This window comes from Triticum urartu, chromosome 1A, assembly GCF_056163025.1.
Source record: "Triticum urartu cultivar PI428250 chromosome 1A, HENAU_Tu73, whole genome shotgun sequence".
Taxonomy (NCBI): domain Eukaryota; kingdom Viridiplantae; phylum Streptophyta; class Magnoliopsida; order Poales; family Poaceae; genus Triticum; species Triticum urartu.
In genome coordinates this window covers 534,862,672-534,884,229 of record NC_141873.1, presented here as the reverse complement: position 1 = coordinate 534,884,229, position 21,558 = coordinate 534,862,672, and the positions used below count along the sequence as shown (strand labels likewise).

The 21,558-nt window shown below is 45.0% G+C and overlaps 1 protein-coding gene across 1 annotated transcript; it reads left to right on the top strand.

Moving 5' to 3' along the window:
• Positions 1-376: 376 nt before the first annotated feature.
• LOC125527090 (uncharacterized) lies at positions 377-1,612 on the top strand. Its single transcript, XM_048691666.2, has one exon. The coding sequence runs from the start codon at positions 609-611 to the stop codon at positions 1,269-1,271; it is 663 nt and encodes a 220-aa protein (XP_048547623.1). The 5' UTR covers positions 377-608; the 3' UTR covers positions 1,272-1,612.
• Positions 1,613-21,558: the final 19,946 nt, after the last annotated feature.

The window sequence follows — 21,558 nt, the reverse complement described above, 5'->3', positions numbered from 1 at the left end:
TGAAGAATCTAATGAAACTAATTTGGTGTTGCATATGTTAATATATTCTTTTATAAACTTGACCAAGTTTGTAAAATATGAAAATATAAACTTTGTATAAACATGGACTCCCTCCGTCTCAAAGATATATCCGTATCTAATTTAAGACAAGAATTTTGGGATAGAGGGAGTAGACATTTGTCGGTGTGGACCGGTTTAGAATGTGTTGGCTTTCCACATCAGGTAAAGCTGGTCCAGAAAAGAGATTTTGAGCACAACGCAAAGGAAGAATGCGGCTTGATTGCTTGAATTGAGTCCGATCGGAGGGGCCACACACACTCCTACGTGGCCAAGGAAGACCTTTCTTCAAGTCTTTGTTCCTAAGTGGCACGCGCGCGCGCGCACGAGCTTGTCTGCGGCGGCGGGCGGGCAACCCACTCACCATCGCCGAACCTTCTCAGCACGAAGCTCACCGGGAAGCCGCCCGAAATCCCCAGGAGCTCACGGCCAGCGCCTCTCCTCCTAGTACAAATCCACCCCCCAACCCAATCCATGCAGCAGCAGCAGCGCACCGGCGGTTTAGGGGGTCTTATAAATACGAAGCGCTCTCGCCGGTGTCAAACTCGGTCATGGCGGCAGTCGGAGCGGCACCACTGCTCTACCAACAGCAGGCGCAGGCGGCGGGCGACGGCTGCTACTTCTCTTCCATGTCCTCCCACTTCTCCCACGGGGGGATCAGCTCCACCTCCTCCAGCCCGGCCTCCAGCTTCTCCGCGGCGCTCGGCGCCACGCCGCCCGCTGCACCGGCGATCGCGGCGGACCCCGCGGCGCAGTTCGACATCTCCGAGTACCTTTACGACGAGGGCACGTTCGCCGCGCCGCTCCCGCCCGTCGTCTCCGTGCCGGCCGTTGGCGCGGCTGCTGCAAGTTCGGCGTCCGCGGTGACTGCGAGGAGCGCCGAGTCGGCGGAGCGGCCGCGGACGGAGCGCATCGCGTTCCGGACTCGGTCGGAGGTCGAGATCCTGGACGACGGCTACAGGTGGCGCAAGTACGGCAAGAAGGCCGTCAAGAACAGCCCCAACCCAAGGAACTACTACCGGTGCTCGACGGAAGGGTGCAGCGTGAAGAAGCGGGTGGAGCGGGACCGGGACGACCCGGCGTACGTGGTGACCACGTACGAGGGCACGCACAGCCACGTCAGCCCCAGCACCGTCTACTACGCCAGCCAGGACGCCGCCTCCGGCCGCTTCTTCGTCGCCGGCACGCACCCGCCGCCAGGCTCACTCAACTGAGTAGCACCCACCGCCAACGACGGGGCACGTCGAGATCGGCACGGGGCTTCCATCTTGGTCAAGCTAGACAGCTAGGTGCAGGTGCAGCCACTAGTTCGTAGCTAGACTAGTGGATCATCAGGTTCGGTTTCTCGAGGCGTGGGGCTTTTTTTGGGATCGATCTATCCATATAGCTCGACCTTTTCTTCTCTCCCCGTCTTGTACCAGTGTTGTGGACATCAGTGTGCAGTGTGGGCTCGATCACGAGAGCCCTCCCGACGAATGTAAGACACACTCCACTACACTGCTAGTGCTACCTACTTAACCGTGCAATAAATATGTACAGAACCATCCGCCTCGGAGAGATCCATCTCTGAATCAAACGCCATCACGGTTGTACGTGCGCAATTTCAACAATCGCCTGGGGCTATATCTGGCCATGGGCCGGGCCTAAAAAAGCCCATGGCAGAAAACTGAGACCCAGGCCCTACCATCGGGCCTACTTTTCAAGCCCAAGCCCGGCCCATCTCGTAAAAAGCCCTGAAAAGCCTTTAGGGCTTAGGGCCGTGGGCCGGGCCTCTTCCTTAAAATGCCAATATGCCAAGCCCAAGCCCGTCCAGGCCCTGCTGATGGGCTCAAAACTCAGGCCCAAGCCCGGCCCACGGACAAGCCCATCGGGCCTAGGCCCTGGATTTTAGGGCCGGGCCTGGGTGGGCCGACAGGGCCGGGCCTAAGATGGCCAGGACTACCTGGGACACCCCGGGAGAATACCTGGTACTCCCGCCCTAGGATGCTTCCCGTGCTTCAAACTCAGTAGCATATTTTTAAATGGTAAAAAAAAATTCTGACCCCCCCCCCCCATCCCGATTGACAGTCAATACAACAGTGACTGCCGTGTGCAAATATGCACACGACATCGTAAATGTTTGAACTTCTCTTTGCAAACATCTGATTTTCTTTATATGGGAAATGAATGTGTATTAGTGCATGGTAATAGCGTAATATCAAGCTACGGTCCAAATGGCGGTTCAAATGATGAATAAAATTTGATGTGGATTTCAATCTTCAATGTTTTTTTCTTCTGAATGATATGGTGATTACTCTGAGATGCTCTAGCTACTAAGCAATGTATAGTCTAGCTTTTGTGAAACTATTTGAAATTTCAAACACAAAATCTTGAGGTCATATCATGGTACCATGCTAAATTTTATATTTTACATCATTTACCTTCTTTAAAAAGTGAAAAATAAAAATGCAAGTAAATGTTAGAATTTTCCCAATCAAATATTTGATATTTGCATACATTTCTTGGATAACATCAACCAAGGTACTTAAGAACTCAAATGTGATATTTCTTCCAAATGTCAGACATTTCTTAATATACATGTATCTCAAAATTGAATTATATATAGTAAATAGCTGGGGATTCATTTAATGACTAACTAATATAAATGAATTTAGCAAAATGCCTAGCTTTGACAATAATAATCTAATGTAGTTTTTTTCCTGTAGAAAAAAAATTGTAGCATTTTTGATAAATAATTTTGGAAGGTTTTACACACTGTAGCTTTTGTGAAACTGTTTGTTATTTTAAAACCAAAGTCTTGAGGTCATATCATGGTACCATGCTAGATTTCATATTGTCCTGACACCATTTACCTTAAAAAATGAAAAAAATGCAAGTAATTGTTTTTAGTTTTCCCAACCAAAATTTTGAATTTTTCATACATTTTCGGGATAACATCTACCAAGGTACTTTAGAACTCAAATGTGACCTCTCTTCCAAAATGGTAGGCATTTCTTAATGTACATGTATCTCAAATTTGAATTATACAATAGTAAATAGCTAGAAATTCATTTGATGGCTAAATAATAGAAATGAATTTAACAAAATGTATCATTTTTACAAGAATAATCTAATGTAGTTTGTTCCATGTAGAAAATATTTGTAGCATTTTTATAAATAATTTTGGAAGGTTTTACACATGCTAGCTGAAATTGGCACTTCAAAAAAATGAAATGCAAATTATCAAATAACAAGATGGAAAATGGATGTATATTAGTGCATAGTCGTGTGATATTGCTATACTCCAAATTTCAAGCTTAAATGATGAATAAACTTTGATGTAGAATTTAATCTTCATACATTCGCTTTGAATGATAGCTAACCCTAGTTTGAGGATAGAACTATGGTATGGTTTCTCTAAACCCAGTATCGGCAGGCCCAGTTACTCTCTTGCCCGAACTTATGCGAAGTAAAAATTTATCGAATTCGATCAGCACTATAAAAAAAACCTAAGTATTTTATTGATCAGGCGGCACCCAGATTTGAACTGGGGATAAAGGATTTGCAGTCCCCTGCCTTACCGCTTGGCCATGCCGCCAAAAAATCCGATAGCCAAAAAAAAAGTGATTTTAGCCCTTATAAAAAGAAAACGGATTCTTGAACCTCTTTCACGCTCATGTCACGTCGAGGTACTGCAGAAAAAAGAACTGCAAAATCCGATCCAATTTTTCGTAGAGTATCGAATGAATGGATACTCTGAGATAGAACGAGAAAAAGAAAATTTGATTAATGCTACTTCTATTAGTTTGGAACAATTGGAAAAGTCTAAAAACGAAACCCTTTATTTTGAAAAACAAAGGGCAATGAATCAGGTCCGACAGCGGGTTTTCCAACAGGCCGCTTATATAGAGATACTGGAGTTACAGAGCAATGCATAGTCCAATTTTGATGTAACTGCTTGAAATTTTGAACACCGCTTCGTGACATAACATCATGGCACCATGCCAAATTTCATATTTTTTACATCATATCTTTTTCTAAATATTGGAAAACAAAAAATACAAGTAAGGGTTCAAATATTCTGAATTAAATATTGAAGTTTTCCCACATTTTGTAATAACATCTACCTAGGCACTTAGGGCATCTCCAAGGGAGACACTCAAAACACCGGTATATATCAGGCCGAGCACATTTGTTCACTTTTGTAATCCAAAGGGAACCTGTATGAGTCCGCCAAGCTATCCGGACGTCCAAATTCCGGTATTTTGGAGACAAACGTAGGGAGTTTTGCCGGAGTCCGGACATGCAATTGACCAATCACATAAATGGTCCCTCTCTTCTCTCTCTCTCTCTCTCTCTCCTTCCATTCGCACATGCATGGTCCCACTCTTCTCTCTCTCTCCTCCCAACGCACAAATATTCCACCACATGCATGGTCCTCGTCTATTTTTTCCCCTCCCAGCCACATACTTTGCAATTAGCGTTGGATTGTTATCTCCCGTATCATGTCCGCGGACCATGTCCAGACACAAAAACGGACATATACTGGAGGAATTTGCGGGTTGGCGTTGGAGATGCCCTTAAGAACTTAAACATGTTTTTTAAATGTACTATTTTTGTTAATATACTTGTAGTTCAATTTTGAATTGTGTCCAGTAAATACCTATAAAGTCATTGAATGTCTAAATAATAGCAGACAGTTTCAGAAAAATTCCTAACATTGGCAAGAACAATCTAATGTAGCATGTTCCACGTCAAAAAGGGTTAGAGCATTTCTGATAAATACTTTTGGAAGGCGTTACACAGGGAACATAAAATTGGTTTTAAAAAATAGGAATAATAGTAGTAAATTCAAAAGAAATACATCAATCGGACATGAATGATAGAATATAACAAGTTCCATGTGGGAAAAATCTGAGCACTCCAGAAAAATATCTCTGGAACTTTGTATTAACGTGACAATTAAGAAGGTGTAAATGAAAAAATGTAGTTTGCTCAAAAATATTAATATTTTCCTGTATAGGAGTGAAACTTCAAAAAAAAAGTTTTCACATGTAAATGGAAACAATTTGTTCATGGGTAATTTTTTTAATGAATATTTAAAAGAAACATTTTTATACAATTTGGTGACCCAAACTATATAGTGAGGATCGTGCTGTTGTCCAAGATGACATTCTTTTTTTTTTGTGTGTGTGTGAGTGAAAGTTTGTATTACTCAACCATCAAGATTACAATCAGCAAGAGACAGCTCAACCACATTAGAGGGTCCCGATCCTAACCAAGTCATGGTCCTACCCTCGGTACAAACAAAAAGATGACAATCGTTTGTGTTACTAAAGATCTGGAATGCATAAATATACTCGCTAGAAACTCTGAAATGACATAAAGATACCCGCAAGGAAAGAAATGGCATAAAGATATTTTTTTCGCAAAAAATAATAAAAAACCAAGCTAGAAAGGGCATGATGGTTAGAATGCACCCAACTGACCTGGGCAGATGCGGCAACGCTCCCAGCTAGCCGCTCACTGCACACTGACCCACGCCGCTGCAAGGTGATCGAGCCGCAATCCAAACAAAACGTCCGATGGAGGGTAGGTGGCTAGCCACCACCCAGAAGATCCAAAGATGACGTCTTTTCCCGTGACCAGGTGTCCCGGGCGGCACCTACGTGCACCGTATATCGAACATACTCCAGTAATATTTTGGAGGACGCACGGCCGTCTCTTTCGATCGTCTCCAATAAAGAATAACTGAATGAATGGCATTACGGCACGAGGCCACGTCAGACTAAGATGGAGCAATCTGCAGAACACCGTCAGATTCCCAGCAGCTTCCTCGGCGATCTTTTACAGTTTTGTTCGCGGGATCGCCGTCGATGCCCGTCGCCGTTACCACTGTGCCGAACGAGTTCTTTTCTCTTTTTTAACCTTAGCGAACGATTTGCGGCCCGGCCCGAATCTTTCTATGTTTGGCCTTAGCGATCACACAGGCAGCTCGCTGACCTTTGTTTTTATCATCCCTGCCAGTGGCCTGATTGGGTTCGCTTTCGCCGTTCCATTTACTAGTACTTGAAAAAAGATGAACCTGTTCCCCTAAAAGAAAAGTGGTCGTGTGTGTGGCCTCCGGACAGCCTCCGGGGTGATCGAGATGCCGATGGCACCGGTCGGTGCGTGGCGGCGGACACATGCATGCATGCGCATTTTACCAGCGTGCCGATGCGGCCGGGATCGTGCGTCGACGTCGACCGGGGTGCGTGCTGATTGGCGCACACCTTGCCGTTTCACCCTTCAGACGCAACCCAGCTGGCTAAACTGGTGATAGCAACAGAAGTGGTACACCACCAATTGGCAGTACGATACCACTACCAACCATCCCACTCTTAAATTTGCTGATCTCAAAGCCTCCATGTACCGAGTCCAGGAATGATAACATAGAAATTTCCGTCATTTTCCACATATGTATATATGTCTTTTCCACTGTCACAAATAAGATGCTCCCTCTGTTAAATTGTGATCCAAATTCTATTGTATTGGACTAGACGTAGTACATACGATGTGGGCCTTTGCGTTGGTACCGACGCGTACGAGTACAACTCGTTTACTTGTCCGCCAAGGACTCTCATGTATTGCCCTCTTATATACCCCATGTAGTCGCACCCAAAGACGGTCTGTCGTCCCGTACTTGTAATACTTCTCCTCATAGTGATTGCGCCTTCGTGCGTCCGTGGTTTTCTCCAGCAAGGGTTTTCACGTAAAAATTCGTGTGCTCTCGTGTCTCGTTTATTCTCGTTATTATCTAACAAGTGGTATACAGAGCCAAGTTTACAAATACAAGATTTTGAGATCGAGAGGATTAGGGTTTCGCGCCGTCGCCGCGTTGTGCAATCCGCCGAGTCCAACAGGAACGGCTCATCATCCGTGTCCAGATCAGTTCGGAGACTGATTTCCTCTTCGACGAGATCGAGAGGAATCCCGCTGGACCGAGCTGTGTTCTGTGATTTATTCTGGCCGCCTCTACTCCCAACTCTCAAGGCAACAGAAGCAAAATCGCAGCATCACACGTCAAATCCACCGAGCCGTGGTTGCTGCACGTACAAGCTTAAGTCCCGAGGCTACCTGATCATTAGTACTACTGCTAGTACTTCTCACGTGGAGGTCAAAGGTTATCTGCTAGTTCAGATTTTTTTTGTTCTCTGTCCGTTGCTACGTCCAGCCAACTACTATTAGGTGCTATTTACTCTGTTTTGTTTGCTTCGCATATTAATTCTGCTAAGAATTATTCTACTTCGACTTGTACTACTTTGTGCACAGTTTATCGACTCATGGCATCTATGAAGTACGATTTTCCGTCGCTAGACCGTGACACAAGGTTTACCCTATGGCAAGTCAAGATGCGGGTGTTGTTGTCACAGACCAACTATGATGAAGCACTATATAGTTTTGGGAAGAACCGAACTGAGGACTGGACTGATGAGGAGAAAATAATTGATCGTAAGGCTTTGTAAAAAATTCAACTCCATTTGCATAATAATATTTTGCAGGAAGATTTGAGCGAGAAAACTGCCGCCGTTATATGGTTAAAGCTGGAAGGGATTTGCATGGCTAAAGATCTTACCAGCAAGCTGCATCTGAAGCAAAAATTATTCCTGCACAGGTTACCCGAGGGAGGAAATGTTTTGAATCATATTTCTGAATTTAAAGAGATCATATCTGATCTAGCTGCAATGGAGGTTAAGTATGAAGAGGAAGATACTGCTTTAATGTTACTTTGTTCACTGCCACGTTCTTATACCAATTTTAGAGACACCATATTATATAGTCGTGATACTCTCATGCTTAATGAAGTTTATGAAGCTTTGAACTCTAAGGAGAAGATGAAATTAATTGTACCTCATGATGGTTCGAGTTCATCCCAAGCTGAGGGATTATCTGTTCGTGGCAGGACAAAGGAGAAGAACTTCAATAATGGAAACAGAGGCAAAAGTAAAAACGGCTACAGAGGCCGGTCGCAATCCAGAGACAAGAAATATTGCAAATATTGCAAGCGAGACGGGCATGACATCCCAGAGTGTTTCAAGTTGCAGAATAAGGAAAAGAGGAAAGGTAACAAACAAGGTGAAAATTCTGCTAACATTGCTCGTGATGATAGTTCCGATGATGCTCTTGTCGTTATTGCTGGATGTGCTGAGACTAATGATGAGTGGGTACTTCACACCGCATGCACTTTTCATATGTGTCCACATAGAGATTGGTTTAATACTTTTGATTCCACTACTGCTGTTGGTTCCGTTTTGGATTTTGATAATTCACCATGCAAGATTGAAGGCATAGGTTCTATTCGAATCAAGATGTTTGATGGCATAATCAGAACTTTGACAGATGTTCGGTATATTCCGAAGGTGAAGAGAAAGCTTATCTCTGTTAGTGCCCTTGATGCAAAGGGGTACAAGTATTCAGGTGGAGATAGTGTTTTGAAGGTCACAAAAGGCTCTCTTTTTGTGATGGAAGGTGACTTAAGTTCGACCAATGGTCTTTATTACCTTCGAGGTTCTACCGTTTCAGGTAACGCTACTCTAGTTATTTCAAAGAATTCTGATTGTGATGTTGCTAATCTTTGGCATATGCGTCTTGGACATATGAGTGAACTTGGTTTAGCAGAGTTAAATAAGAGAGGTCTTCTTGATGGATATGAACCTAGTAAATTGAAATTTTGTGAGCATTGTATCTTCGGCAAACACAAGAGGGTGAAGTTCAACACTTCGACTCATACAACTGAAGGTATTCTTGATTATGTTCATTCTGATTTGTGGGGACCATCTCGCAGAAAGTCAGTAGGTGGTGCTAGTTATATGCTGACTATTATTGATGATTATTCGAGAAAAGTTTGGCCATATTTCTTGAAGCATAAATATGAAGCATTCTCGGCATTTAAGGAGTGGAAGATTATGATTGAAAAACAAACTGAAAAGAAGGTAAAAATACTTCGCACTGATAATGGTATGGAATTCTGTTCTAAGCAATTTAAGAATTATTGCAAGTCTGAAGGCATTGTAAGACACTACACCGTTCCTTATACTCCTCAACAAAACGGTGTTGCTGAGCGTATGGACATGACCATTATTTCCAGAGCGTGTTGCATGTTGTCCAATGCAGGTTTGCATAGGCGTTTTTGGGCTGAGGCCGCTTCCACTACTTGTTATCTGATTAATCGCTCACCATCTATTGCTCTTAATAAGAAAACTCCGACTGATGTATGGTCTGGTTCACCTGCTGATTATTCACAATTGAGAGTTTTTGGTTGCACTGCTTATGCTCATGTTGATAATGGAAAATTGGAGCCTAGGGCTGTTAAGTGCATCTTTCTTGGTTATAAGTCTGGTGTTAAAGGTTTTAAATTATGGAATCCTGAAACCCAGAAGGTTGTTATTAGCAGAAATGTTATCTTTAATGAATCTGCTATGTTACATGATGTTTCATCTACTAATGTTCCCATTGAGAGTGAACAACAACCTATTGTTCAAGAGCCTACTGTTCAGGTGGAGCATGTTATTGATTCAGGTGATACATCGGGTAATGAAATTGTTGATCCACATGATGAACCCGTTGTTAATGATGATCATGTCACTCCCACTCGAAATCAGCCTATTGTTCCGCCCAGTTGGAATCTTGCACGTGACAGAGTTAGGCGGGGTATTAATAAACCTGACAGGTTAATTGAAGAGTGCAATATTGTTTCTTTTGCTTTATCTATTGCAGAAGAAACTGAAGGTAATGCTGAGCCTTCTTCATATTCCGATGCTATTATTTCTAGTGATAGTAATAAGTGGATGACCGCTATGCATGATGAGATGGAATCACTTGAAAAGAATGGCACTTGGGATTTAGTAAAATTACCCAGAGAGAAGAAACATATTCGTTGCAAGTGGGTTTTCAAGAAGAAAGAAGGTGTTTCTCCTAACGATGAGACAAGATATAAAGCAAGGTTAGTTGCAAAAGGTTATAGCCAGATTCCAGGTATTGACTATAACGAAGTCTTTTCTCCTGTTGTGAAGCATAGCTCTATTCGCACTTTACTTAGTATTGTTGCCATGAATGATTTTGAGCTTGAACAATTGGATGTTAAAACTGCATTCTTACATGGAGAATTAGAAGAGGATATTTATATGGAACAACCTGAAGGTTTTGTTATTCCTGGAAAAGAAAAGCTTGTCTGTAAGTTAAAGAAATCTCTTTATGGATTGAAGCAATCCCCTAGATAGTGGTACAGGAGATTTGACACCTTTATGCTCTCTCAAGGTTTCAAAAGGTCTAATTATGATAGTTGTGTTTATTTCAAAACTGTCAAAGGTTCCAACTATTTATTTGCTCCTTTATGTTGATGATATGCTAATTGCTGCAAAGGGTATGTCAGATATTGATGAACTAAAGAAGCAATTGAGTAATGAATTTGAGATGAAGGATTTGGGTGCAGCAAAGAAAATACTTGGCATGAAAATATCCAGAGATAGACCGTTTGGAAAAGTATATCTAAGTCAGAAGGGATATATTGATAAAGTTCTTTGTCGTTTTAATATGCATAATGCCAAGCCAGTAAGTACTCCATTAGCTGCACACTTCAAATTATCATCAACCTTATGTCCTAAGTCAGATGCGGATATTGAGTACATGTCTAGAGTTCCCTATTCGAGTGCAGTTGGTTCACTTATGTATGCCATCGTTTGTTCTCGTCCGGATTTATCATATGCATTGAGTGTTGTCTGTAGATACATGGCTAATCCTGGAAAAGAGCATTGGAGAGCAGTTCAGTGGATTTTCAGATACCTGCGTGGTAATTCTAATGCTTATTTACGGTTTGGGAAAACTAGAGATGGACTTGTTGGTTTTGTTGATTCTAATTTTGCTGGTGATTTGGATAAGAGAAGATCACTCACAGGTTATGTTTTCACCATTGGTGGTTGTGCTGTGAGTTGGAGAGCAACTTTGCAGTCTATTGTGGCTTGTTCCACTATCGATCCCGAGTATATGGCTATTTTTGAGGCATGCAAAGAAGTTATCTGGTTGAAAGGTTTGTATTCTGAGCTTTGTGTAGATTCATATTGCCCTACCGTATTAAGTGACAGTCAAAGTGCTATATATCTTACAAAGAATCCAATGTATCATGAGAGAACAAAGCACATTGATGTCAGATTTCATTATATTCGAGATGTAGTTGCTGAAGGCGATTAAAGGTATGCAAGATAAGTACTCATGATAATTCTGCTGATATGATGACAAAGCCAGTTCTGACCAATAAGTTTGAGCTTTGCTCAGGCTTAGTTGCACTAGTAGAAAAAGGGTCAAATGTGAAGCACATTAGTGCCGGTTTGAATTTGAGCCGGCACTAATGTGTCCATTAGTGCCGGTTCCAACGACTAGGCGGGCGGACATCATTAGTACCGGTTCGTGGGCAACCTTTAGTACCGCTTCATGCCACGAACCGGTACTAATGAGGCTGTGTCAGGCTGTGGTCAGGCTGGCCCCCCACGAAGACCTTTAGTACCGGTTCATGGCATGAACCGGTACTATAGTTTCTTAGTAAGCTGATTTTTAGTCCCACCTCGCCAAGAGAGAGGCAGTATGAGCGGTTTATAAACCGTGAGTGCAGAGACGATGAAGAAGAGGCGCAATGCTCACCTGCACGTTGCTTAGCTTCAAGCCTTTCGGAATAACATAGATTGCATGGAGCTATGTGCAGTGCAGTCTACACTATTCCGAAAGGCTTGAAGCTAATTAACCAACATTGCACCTCTTTTTATTTGTAAAAACTTATTTGAACTCCGGACTTCTTGTGTTCAGTATGCAGCATTCAAAGCGACGTCATCAATTTCCAACATGTTCTCACATCATTTGCTGTTTTTCAGTCATTTACCGATTTGTTTAGAGAGCTAAATGACCATGAAATTGAAAATTACTACAAAATGAACTCTGAAAATGTTGAAATTTGGCATGGTATCATCATTTCACCCGCATAGCATGTGCAAAAGAGTAGAGAGGGTCACGGCAAAAACTGGACGCACTTCGTGTACAAACTGGACAATCTCTTTCGGAGTATCAGGGTTTCGGACGAGAACTCATCTGTTACACGGGCACTTCAATGTTTTTTAAACTTATTTGAACTCCGGACTTATTTTGCGTTCGGTATGCAGCATTCAAAGCGACGTCATCAATTTCCAACATGTTCCGACATCATTTGCTGTTTTTCAGTCATTTACCGATTTGTTTAGAGAGCTAAATGAGCGTGAAATTGAAAATCACTACAAAATGAACTCTGAAAATGTTGAAATTTGGCATGGTATCATCATTTCACCCGCATAGCATGTGCAAAAGAGTAGAGAGGGTCACGGCAAAAACTGGACGCACTTCGTGTACAAACTGGACAATCTCTTTCGGAGTATCAGGGTTTCGGACGAGAACTCATCTGTTACACGGGCACTTCAATGTTTTTTAAACTTATTTGAACTCCGGACTTATTTTGCGTTCGGTATGCAGCATTCAAAGCGACGTCATCAATTTCCAACATGTTCCGACATCATTTGCCGTTTTTCAGTCATTTACTGATTTGTTTAGAGAGCTAAATGAGCGTGAAATTGAAAATCACTACAAAATGAACTCTGAAAATGTTGAAATTTGGCATGGTATCATCATTTCACCCGCATAGCATGTGCAAAAGAGTAGAGAGGGTCACGGCAAAAACTGGACGCACTTCGTGTACAAACTGGACAATCTCTTTCGGAGTATCAAGGTTTCGGACGAGAACTCATCTGTTACACGAGCACTTCAATGTTTTTTAAACTTATTTGAACTCCGTACTTCTTTTACGTTCAGTATGCAGCATTCAAAGCGACGTCATCAATTTCCAACACGTTCTGACATCATTTGCTGTTTTTCAGTCATTTACCGATTTGTTTAGAGAGCTAAATGACCGTGAAATTGAAAATCACTACAAAATGAACTCTGAAAATGTTGAAATTGGGCTTGGTATCATCATTTCACCCGCATAGCATGTGCAAAAGAGTACATAGGGTCACGACAAAAACTGGACGCACTTCGTGTACAAACTGGACAATCTCTTTCGGAGTATCAAGGTTTCGGACGAGAACTCATCTGTTACACGGGCACTTCAATATTTTTTAAACTTATTTGAACTCCGTACTTCTTTTACGTTCATTATGCAGCATTCAAAGCGACGTCATCAATTTCCAACACGTTCTGACATCATTTGCTGTTTTTCAGTCATTTACCGATTTGTTTAGAGAGCTAAATGACCGTGAAATTGAAAATCACTACAAAATGAACTCTGAAAATGTTGAAATTGGGCTTGGTATCATCATTTCACCCGCATAGCATGTGCAAAAGAGTACAGAGGGTCACGACAAAAACTGGACGCACTTCGTGTACAAACTGGACAATCTCTTTCGGAGTATCAATGTTTCGGATGAGAACTCATCTGTTACACGGGTACTTCAATGTTTTTTAAACTCATCTGTTACACGGGCATTACAAAGAAACTAAATACAGAAAAAAACTACTCAGAAATAAATAGAAGAAAATAAATAAAGCAGAAAGACAACTATATAAAAAAATTACTCAAAAACAAATAGAAGAAAATAAATAATGCAGAAAAGAAAAAAACTATTTAAAAAAATTACTCAAAAATAAATAGAAGAAAATAAATAATGCAGAAAAGAAAAAACTATATAAAAAATTACTCAAAAATAAATAGAAGAAAATAAATAATGCAGAAAAGAAAAAACTATACGAAAAATTTGTTGGGGCGCTGCCCAGTGGGCCTGTTAGACCTAGGGTGTGCAAATGCAGGCCCAGAAGGGCCAGCAGGCTCATAGGGCAGCGCGCCATAGTTAGGTCCAGAAGTCTGCTATATAGAGAAGTTCGAAGGAGCAGCCGCGGCTGGGTTTGTAAACCAGTGCGGCTGCCCTTTGCTCGGCGAGGTGGGACTAAACATTATGCACCGCCGGTGGCAGCGCACAACCATTAGTACCGGTTGGTGGCTCCAACCGGTACTAATGAGTGGGTCTTTAGTACCGGTTCCAGCCACCATCCGGTACTAAAGGTGTGCTCTTCCCGCCGCTTGGCCTGGCCAAAACAGGCCTTTAGTACCGGGTGGTGGCACCAACCGGTACTAAAGGTGTCCCCTGTATAACAAACACTTCGAAAAATTTCAGTTTCTCATCTCCCACTTCTCTCTGCCGCCGCCCCGTCCCGCGCCGTCGCCGCCCCTGTCGCGCCGTCCCCGTCGACTCCGTGACGCCCCCGTCCTCGTCGCGTCGTCCCCGTCGACTCCGCGCCGCCCCTGTTGCCGACCCGTCATCGTCCCCTCGCCTCGCCGTCGCCGTTGCCTTGGATAGACCTCGCCTCGCCGTCGACGTCGCCGTCGCCGTCGCCGTCGCCGTCGACGTCGCCTCGCCGTCGCCGTCGCCTCGACCTCGCTCGCGCGCGCTGTGAGCCCCTCCCCCGGCCCCTCTCCTCCCTCCAATCGATCAAAGCCACCGCGCCGCCGGCGCCGGCCGTAGCTAATGCACACACACGCGCGCACGCACACACACACACTACACGCGCGCGCGCACACACAAACACACACACACACACACACTACACGCGCACACACACAATTTTTCTGTTTTTAGTTTTTAGTTTTTTTAGTTTTTCTGTTTTTCATACAAAGTTTTAGATGAATTAATTAATTAGATTAGATTAATATCAAATAGTATATAGAAATGTTAGTTATAATATATATAATGTCAAAGGTTTTTTTTCTGTTTTTTATACAAATGTTATAGAAATGTTAGTTATATAGAAATGTTAGAAATTTTGGAAATGTTAGTTTTAGCTAGATGAATTAGATTAATTTCAAATTGTTAGATGATGATCGATGTTTTTTTAGTTTCTTATATTTTTAGTTATAAAATTTAGAATTTGCATATATGAAATCACAATCCATCATTTAAAAAATGTTACTTTACTTTTGCGGCATATAGTATTTGTTGTCGACGATGCTCGGCCCGCATCCTCGCCTCGACCCGTTCGCGACGACGTCCTACTTCAGAGGACCCATGTCCGGGACTGGGCTCCGCCGGGCTGGCACTGGGAGGTGCTACCTTCAAGGGCGCGACGCTTGGTGAGGAAACCGGCCTCGGGTCCCGTTGTCGACCCTGATCTCCTTTGGTGGCGTTCGCATGGGCCACTTTCGGTGCGGAGGGAGCCGTCCCCGCCGAAGGTGGTACGTCGCCGTGTCAGGAAGGAGGACGAGCACGTCCATCGCTACATGGCTGCTATGGACATCAGGGTCTTCAATGCCTGGCAGGTTCTTTGGGGAGATCACCCGAGCTATGATCCAGTGATGGTTCCTTCACTTTGGTTGTCCACCGCCCGGGCCTCAGGAACCGCGAGTGGCCTAGATTACTCTTTAGTATTCGATCTTTATTAGCTAGCTAGCTAGTGATGTATTCGATATATATTATTCGAGACGATGTATTCGAGATTATATCTATTATTTGAGACAATGTATTCGAGATTATATTCGATGATGCTTATTATGTACTATGATTGATTCAGTTTTTCCTTATTAATTGATTGCATCCATGCATTGTAATTTGAATACTAAATTGTTTTATATTTCTTTTGAATTAGTTAAATAAAAGCTATGGCGGACAATACCGGCAGAGAGGGAGAAGAGACCCTGTTCGATATCATACGCCATCCTCGCGGGCCAGATGATGATCAGAATGAAGAAGATTATGATGGCTCCGGATATCTAAACAACACCGGAGAGGGTGATATGATATTCGATCGCGACGACCGAATTGATGAAGTCATGAACTATGATTATGATATTGATGACGAAGAAAATGTTGATCTTGAAACAACAAAGACCGGCGAGGTATATTTATATAAGCAGGCATCTGGTGATCATCACATGTTTTAAATGACTTGAAGATATATTAACGAATCGATCTTTCTTCTTTCAGCCATCCGGATCGAGCAAATCTTCAGGCAGCAGGAAACGAAGCCCGAACAAAAAGTTGAAGGAGGGCGTAAAGTACAATATCGAGGCCATCAAACCTAATGGCGAACCATTAGCTCCTAAGAAGATTGCGGACAAGTTCATTAGTTAGTGCGGAGTTCTTGTGAAGGACCAACTCCCGATCTCCCTTCAAGAATGGAGAGAGGCAGCAAAGCCACATCCAGATCTTACTTTTGTCGACGACAGACAAAAAGTTCTGCTTTGGGAAACTCTCGTGGAACATTTCACCCTACCAGATCATTTCACAGATGCAGATGTGGAGAAAGTCAAGGACGCCGCTCTTAGGAAGATGGCGGTTGCATTCAACAACCACAAGAATCGTGTATGGTACAAGTACGTCAAGGGAGGAAGGAAGACTCCAGTATTCGAGGGAACTCTAGAGAAGCAAAGTGCTCATTGGGACGATTTCGTGAAATTCAAGGATTCGGAATTATCTAAGAAACGGTCGAGAATAAACAAGGCCAATGCCGAAAAAAGGATAAGTTTCATAAGCTGGGGCCAGGTGGCTACGCGGTGGCAAAGCCTAAGTGGGCTAAGTCTGAGGATGCAGGTGTCAGTCCAGAATCATTGAGCTGGCCCCCCAGGTGCATGACTTGGTTCTATGCGCATGGGGGGGAGTTGGACCCTAAGACAGGCAAAGTTTCGAAGAAGGCATGTCTGAACGGAGCCGAAGATAAGCTACTTGTTGCAATAGAAGAGGCTCGATCGGGGGTGTTCCAGCCCAACAGAGAGAACGACGAGCTTACGCGTGCCCTGGGAAATCCTGAACACCCGGGAAGAACACGAGGCAACGGCGCTATTCCGTGGTATGAGGGGTTTTCGGACTGGAACGCCGACTACAGAACCCGTGCGAGAAAGAAGATTGCAGAGGAGAAAAAGAGGAAGATGGAGGAGGAGTAGAGGAAGCTGGACTATGAACGCCTTCAAGGCCTAGAATCAGCGCATGCGGACTTGGCAGTCAAATTCCAGCGGCAGCAGGAGCAGATCGACTCACTTAGCCAGCAAAGGGGGTCTCAGCAGCTGCAGCAGCTAGCGGATGATCCAATATTGGATAACACCGTCCCATCCATGCCGAGACGTAGCGTGGGTTCGGCCCCGGGCGACGCAATGCTGGATAGATACCCCGTGGATGACATCATGGAGAACACTAACTGCGAGCTACACTTCAAAATGAAGAACATATCCATGAAGGTGGCTGTCGGTGTCAAAACCGGTGGATCTCGGGTAGGGGGTCCCGAACTGTGCGTCTAGGCCGGATGGTAAAAGGAGGTAGGGGACACGATGTTTTACCCAGGTTCGGGCCCTCTTGATGCAGGTAAAACCCTACGTCCTGCTTGATTAATATTGATGATATGGGTAGTACAAGAGTAGATCTACCACGAGATTAGAGAGGCTAAACCCTAGAAGCTAGCCTATGGTATGATTGTATGTTGTGATTGTTGTCCTACAGACTAAAACCCTTTGGTTTATATAGACACCGGAGAGGGTTAGGGTTACACAAGGTCGGTTACAAAGGAGGAGATATCCATATCCGTATTGCCTAGCTTGCCTTCCACGCCAAGTAGAGTCCCATCCGGACACGAGACGAAGTCTTCAATCTTGTATCTTCGTAGTATAACAGTCCGGCCAAAGTATATAGTCCGGCTGTCCGGAGACCCCCTAATCCAGGACTCCCTCAGTAGCCCCCGAACCAGGCTTCAATGACGATGAGTCTGGCGCGCAGTATTGTCTTCGGCATTGCAGGGCGGGTTCCTCTCCAAATTCCGTGTACCTGTCGAAATAGTGTCCAGCCTCTTGTGAATGTTGCACTCCTTGGCTTCCACGCCCAATAATGGCCACTTTCCACGTGTCGAGCGAATGTGAAGAGCCATGGTGTTTTTACATTTACCCCCCTAGCTGTGTGAATGAGCTGCCTATTAAAAAGACGAGGATTCAGATCCAAATCACACCATCCTCCCGCGGCGAGCCTTCATCGGAGCGCATTCGACAGAGATCCATTCCATCATGGCCGGTATACGCAGCTCCTCCTCTCGCTCCCCTAGCCCCAAGCCTGGAGATTGGGAGAGATGTTCTGTCCCGCACAGCAAATTAGTGATGCTTCAGACCAAGGGATTTCTTCCCCCAGCGTACCTGGTCCCGCTTCGAGCCGGGCTTGCCACCTATGATGGCGGAGAGCAAGCGGAGAGCCTTCCCAATCCCTCCAAGGGAGAGTGGGTATGCCTTGTCCCTTATTTGGTAAGAGGGCTCGGATTTCCAATTCATCCGTTTCTCCGGGGGCTCCTGGAGTTCTACGGCCTCCAGTTGCATAACCTTACGCCTGCCTCCATGCTGCATATCGCGGGATTCGTAGCCCTTTGCGGGTTGTTTTTGGGTTGTGAGGCTCATTTCGCTCTGTGGAAGAAGCTGTTCTGCCTTGTGCCCCGTTCTCAGAAGGGGTCAATATATCAAGTGGACGGAGCCGAAGTGTGGCGTATTGCCGGGACTGGATACCTGTCCAGAACCCCAAAGAAGACGTCCGAAAACTAGCCTTCAGAATGGTTTTATATAGAAGACGTCCCCCTCCCGGATCCTATTAGAATCGGCCTTCCTGAGTTCGACAATGCCCCTTTGAAGAAGCGCCGGAGCTGGCGTCCATGGAGCTCCCTAGAGGAAGATGACAGGGACGTTCTTTACCTGATGAGCCAGATAAGTTTTTTAGCTCGATCCGGATTGACCATGATCGAGGTCATGGCCATATGTATTATGCGGGGGGTGCAGCCGCTTCAATATAGAGGCCAACCCATGTGGGATTTCAACGGGGAGGATGACGCCACCCGCCACGGCCGCAAAGGGCCGGGATCGGTTGCTGATCTAATGAAGATTTTATCCACTTTGTACAAGGGAGAAGAGGAGGAATTCCTTCGTGTCAACCCGCGGGGCGGATTTTCTATGTACAATCCTCTGAGCTGGGTAAGCGGAGACTTTTTCTCGCCTATCCGTTTCGTATTCCCGTAGTTAAGTATTCAGTCTAGCGATTTCATCGCAGGAGCTGCGCCAGGCTGTAAAGAAGATAAACAGCCCCCCCTCCACAACCCGAGGACTCTGGACGGTCCCTCGACCCGGCCTCCCAGGAGGATCCGGACATATCTGTGGAGCTGATCGATGGGGTATTCTACCAATCCAGTAATGACAATGCTTTGGTGGCCATTACATCTGATTACCCTGGGCTACTTCCAGCCTCACAGGTGACTGAGACCGAAATCCCAGCACTTCGAAAGGGGATCCGTCCTTGCGTGTTTTTGATTGCCGTATAACAGCTGTGTTTTGCACGGGAGGTCCTTGAGGCGGAAGGCCGAGCCTGCGGCGACTAGCCAACAAGGGGCCGCGAGGCCAGGCAGGCTGAGAAGACCTGCAGTCCGGATTGAGATACCGGCATAGCGGTACGGCGCACCATTTTTATTGCAAGACATTATTCTCAGAGGCATATTAACGCCCGTGCCTTCTTTTCAGGAAAAAGAGCGCTCGCCGGACCATACCCATAGAGGCTACTAATTGCGCCTCCACCAGCTAGGCTCCAAGGCCGGATTCGGAGGCGGGAACGAATTTGAGGCGTGCGCCGGGCGCTCCTCCGACAGAGGATGCGGATAAACTGTCCGCCACCAATTCCGAGGTGGAAAGTGCCATGAACCACAGGCATCGCCGGACTGTTCTTCGTGACGCTTGTTTCTCCCAAGAGGCATTAGATGCCTTCAACTCGGGAGATGCGTACCTCCGTGCCGCTCAAAATGGTCTAGCCAGAGCCACGGAGCAGTATGTAAAATACATACGGGTGAGAAAATTTCGTGATTATATATATCAGTAGCCCCTGAGACTTGAAACAGTTAGAATAACTGATTTAAGGATCATTTGTTATGCAGGTTCTTACCGAACAGAATACTAAACTATCCCTGGAGCTGGAAGAGTGCAGAGCCCAACTTCAGGCCGCACTGGCCGCGGCGGGGGAGCCCAAAGAGACCCCCTCTGGTAATATATCCTTCAAATGATAAGTGTCATATAGGATGCGGCGTATATGCAGATCTGACGATAAAATTGCAGATGACGCTGGAGTAAATCCGGATAAGCAACAACTCCTATGCCAGCTAAAGGCTCGTGAGAGCATGCTTACGAGGGTGAGGTAGGAGAAGAATGATCTCCTAGATGCCAACAGCAAGCTGGGCGTGGAACTAAAAGATGTTCGTGCCCAACTGTCGGACTCTGTTAAGGAGAATCGACGGTTTCGACGCGACATATTTAGTAAGTGCTTGAACGAACTTTGAAAAAGAGTTCGGCAAGGAAGCTGGCTGACAGAGTTATGTCTGTAGGTATGCTAACAGGTCGTCCTACCGAGGAAATGCCCGGTTCAACGGGTGACCTTCTTCTCGAGCTCTCACAGCTGCACGAACGAGTTCGACAGGTGATGCAAGGCGTCGCCCAGGCCTTGTGGCCATCCGTCTTCATACTCGAAGGCCTTGGAGAGCTTGTAGAAAAGCTGAAGGGAGCGCGACAGCGCTTCCGATTATGGAAGATATCGGCCTGCTGTCAGGGCGCCAGGGAAGCCTGGGCAATGGTGAAGACACGGTACACGAAGGCTGACCTGAACCACATGGCCGAAGTCGGACCTGTGGGGCCCGGTGGGAAGGAGATCCCTGTGAGCTTAGTGTACGGCCAAGTAGAATTGGCCGCAAAGTATTCCCAACAGGACTGTATGCTAGACAGCCTATTGGATGGTATTGAAGAGGAATTCAACCAGTCAAATTGACTATGTAATTTAAAGTGACATGTATAATGCCTTCTAGCCGGATTGTAGATCGTTTGTCGTGGCGGACCTTTTCGCTTCAACCTCGGGACCCGACGGTCCGGAGTGTATCCGAATACCCTCTCGGTTATGTAAGAACCGGGGCATGCATGGAGACCAGGCGTAGGGGTCATTAGTGCTTTATCAGACAAGTGCCCAACTAGTTATGTTATATTACATGGGTAGTAAGAAACATCTTTCAAGGAGAATAGTTTCGTTAAGGGTTCCTTTCCCTGGGTGAGCATGCCCTAAAGTGCATGTCCGGACTGCGATAAAAAGCGCAGAAAAAGAATCTGGGGGTAGATATGGAAAATAAATAAAAGTCATCTTTTGTTCACCGACCGAATATTCCCTTAAGAACGCTAGCTTTTGGCTTCACCCAGTCTGAGGTACACATCCGGCTGACCCGGCGGTAACAATCGCAGAGGTGCTCCCCTTATGCCCTAGCCGAATTAGCTGGAACGTAGGGCATAAATACAAGAGCCAGGCAACCCAGCTTGGCCAAAACTTAAGTCATATCGATGCATATAATGGTGAAAAAAGGTACATGCGGAAGTATAACACATGTGTTGGGCGTGAGGCCCAGGTAAATAATTTAAGCTTCTGTGAAAGAAGCCCCCAGGTATGA

What these genes read in the sequence shown, in the direction of transcription:
- LOC125527090 (XM_048691666.2), top strand. Translation starts at nt 609, where the DNA reads ATGGCGGCAGTCGGAGCGGCACCACTGCTCTACCAACAGCAGGCGCAG.